Source organism: Myotis davidii, unplaced genomic scaffold (assembly GCF_000327345.1).
Source record: "Myotis davidii unplaced genomic scaffold, ASM32734v1 scaffold88, whole genome shotgun sequence".
In the NCBI taxonomy this organism is placed as follows: Eukaryota; Metazoa; Chordata; class Mammalia; order Chiroptera; family Vespertilionidae; genus Myotis; species Myotis davidii.
This window is the reverse complement of record NW_006300377.1, coordinates 373,289-376,099: the sequence shown is the minus strand read 5'-3', so window position 1 is coordinate 376,099 and position 2,811 is coordinate 373,289. Positions and strand designations below refer to the sequence as shown.

At 40.2% G+C, this 2,811-nt stretch overlaps 1 protein-coding gene across 1 annotated transcript in view; it reads left to right on the top strand.

Moving 5' to 3' along the window:
- NDUFS5 (NADH:ubiquinone oxidoreductase subunit S5) overlaps positions 1 to 1,228 on the top strand; it is a 6,521-nt gene extending 5,293 nt beyond the window's left edge. The window contains 1 exon segment of the mRNA XM_006777257.2: positions 1,009 to 1,228. Within this exon segment, the coding sequence (XP_006777320.1) occupies positions 1,009 to 1,116 (108 nt within the window). The 3' untranslated portion in view covers positions 1,117 to 1,228.
- The last annotated feature ends 1,583 nt before the right edge of the window (positions 1,229 to 2,811 follow it).

Genomic DNA, 2,811 nt, shown 5'->3' with positions numbered 1-2,811 from the left:
AGTGGGATCACAGGGTCAAATGGGAGTTCCATTTGTAGTTTTTTCAGGAAACTCCATACTGTCTTCCATAGTGGCTGCACCAGTCTGCATTCCCACCAGCAGTGCACAAGTGTTCCTTTTTCTCCACATCCTCTCCAGCACTTGTCGTTTGTTGATTTGTTGATGATAGCCAGTCTGACAGGTGTGAGATGGTACCTCATTGTTGTTTTGATTTGCTATTGGGTCTTAATTTCAGTTTGGTAAAAAGAGACCTTATATTGGCTATTTCTACTTCATTCATACCCAGCGAACAGTCAACAGCAGCAGTGCCACTTTCACATAGAGAGGTCAGGAATATATAGCCTTTAATATTTTAAAAGCTTTTAGTATGTATGACTATGTCTCTTAAAGTTTTTTAATATATATTTTTATTGATTTTAGAGAGGAAGGCAGAGGGAGAGAGAGATAGAAACATCAATGATGAGAGAATCATTGATTGGCTGCCTCCTACATACCCCACACTGGGAATCAAGCCAGAAACCCCGGCATGTGCCCTTGACTGTAATCAAACCCAAGACCCTTCAGTCTCAAGCTGATGCTCTATCCACTGAGCCAAACCAGCTAGGACTCTTAAAGGTTTTTGACTTGTAAGTTTTGTTATTAGATTTCAAGGAGATATTATTATATATACCAGAAGTTTATTTGTTAAAAGCTTGAGAAATTATGTCAAGTTTTTAAAAGACACATTTTATCTCAGAGGCCCTCTGAAAATGAAATCAGTTTTCCTTCCGTTTCTCCAGCCCTGGCTTTCTGGTGCATATCTCCCCCTAGTTTTTTATTTATTTGTGTATTTGTTTATATTTTAGAGAAACATTGATTTGTTGTTCTACTTATTTATACATTCATTGGTTGATACTTGTTTGTGCCCTGACTGGGGATCAAATCTGCAACCTTGGTGTATCAGGGTAATGCTCTGAGTTACCTGGCTGGGGCCTCCCCCTAGTTTTAAATACTTTTTTCCTTTGACAGATGAAACGCCTGAGTGCCATCATGAAGCAGCGGAATAAGCTAATCAAAGAGGGGAAGTACACACCTCCATCCCACCACACGGGCAAGGAGGAGGAGCCTAGGCCCTAAGCAGAGCAGCAGCTGGAGGCTGATTATCATGTTCATTCTTCTCCCCCGGAAAGCTTATGTACTGACAACTTATTTGTGAAAGTATCTCAAAATAAAGGATTGCTTCATCCTATTTGTCTATTTTCTCTTGGATCATACTTTTCTATAATAAGATTGCAACCTATTTTTTAAGTTTGGGAAAATGCCTCTATCTATGCCTTAAAAATGAGCATCCAGGGGATAATAAGCAGCATTTAATGAATGCATAACGTGTGTGAGGTTCTTCAAACATGGTAACTCACTTAAGAAGTTGCAGTGTTCTTTACTGCTGTGATTCTGGTTTATCTTCCATAAAGCACAGACTTGGGCTGGGAGGGAGAGGCAGCAAAGACCGATGGTGTGTTTACTATAAGGTCTGTGAAATCTACCATTAAGGCTAAGAAAATACCACATTCAAATAACAGTTTTGAAGAAGCAATGCCATTGTTTTAATTTGCTATCTTACACCAGTGGTATAGTACCTTTAATTGGCATGCTTAGAAACATGCTGTTCAAAGAAAATCTGGATATAGAAGGGAAGGTATGAACCTTATAAAATTAATACATATTGAGAATATAGTTGAAACCTTTGATAGCCTGCAGCATTTCCCCCCAATATTTTTAATGTAAAATATACATAACAATATTTACCATCTTAACTATGTTTAAGTATCCAGTTGAGTGGCATTAAGTACATTCACATTTTTGTGCAACCATCACCATCCATCTCCAGAACTCTGTTCCATCTTGGAAAACTGAACTTCTAATACCCATTAAATAATTCCCCATTCTCCCCTCCCTCCAGCTCCTGGCAACCAGGATTCCGTTTTCTATATGATTTGGACTACAAGTACCACATATTAGTGGAATCATACAGTAGTTCTCATTTTTTAATCCTTACCTGAGGATATGTTGATTTTAGAGAGAGGAAGGGAGAGAGAAGAAACATTGACATGGAAGAGAAACATGATTGGCTGTTTCCACAGAGGATTGACGCCCAAACCCAAGCATGTGCCCTGATTGAAATCAAACCTGTGACCTTTTGGTGTATGGGATGACACTCCAGCTAACTGAGCCACCCGGTCAGGGCCAGTATTTCTCCTTCTGTGACTGGCTTATTTCACTTTGCACAATGTCCTCAAGATTCTGTAACGTCAGAATTTCTTTTCAAGGCTGAAAAATATCAAAATGGTGTCCTGTCCCCCTCCCCACTCCCCAGCCTGGCATCTGGAGGACTTGCTTCCAGTGACCATTCTAATTCCTCTTGTCTCTTACAGACCAGAGATTTGAGCAGAAACAATCAGCATCTCATTTGGAGGCACTTACCTGCCAGCCTGGCTAAAGACAGGAGCAACTCTGACTGCCATGGCTTCAGCTGCCTGGGCAATTCCAGCCAAGAAAGAGGTGGGGAGAACTCAATGTTACAAAACTCACTTGGAGCTACAGGTTCAGTAGGTATGTCCCTTGCATCAGAACATCAAGCATTTCAAACCCAGTCTTGTTGAAGTCACCTTTGGCAAGTTGTATTCCCTTTCTGAGCTGCAGTCTCTTCAATTGCAAAGTAGAGATCATTCTATTAATGGAATTTCCCTGACAATTAAGTGAATACACACACACACACAGACATTTAACCCAGAACTACTTTGCATACAATAGGTACTAGATAAATGATAGCTG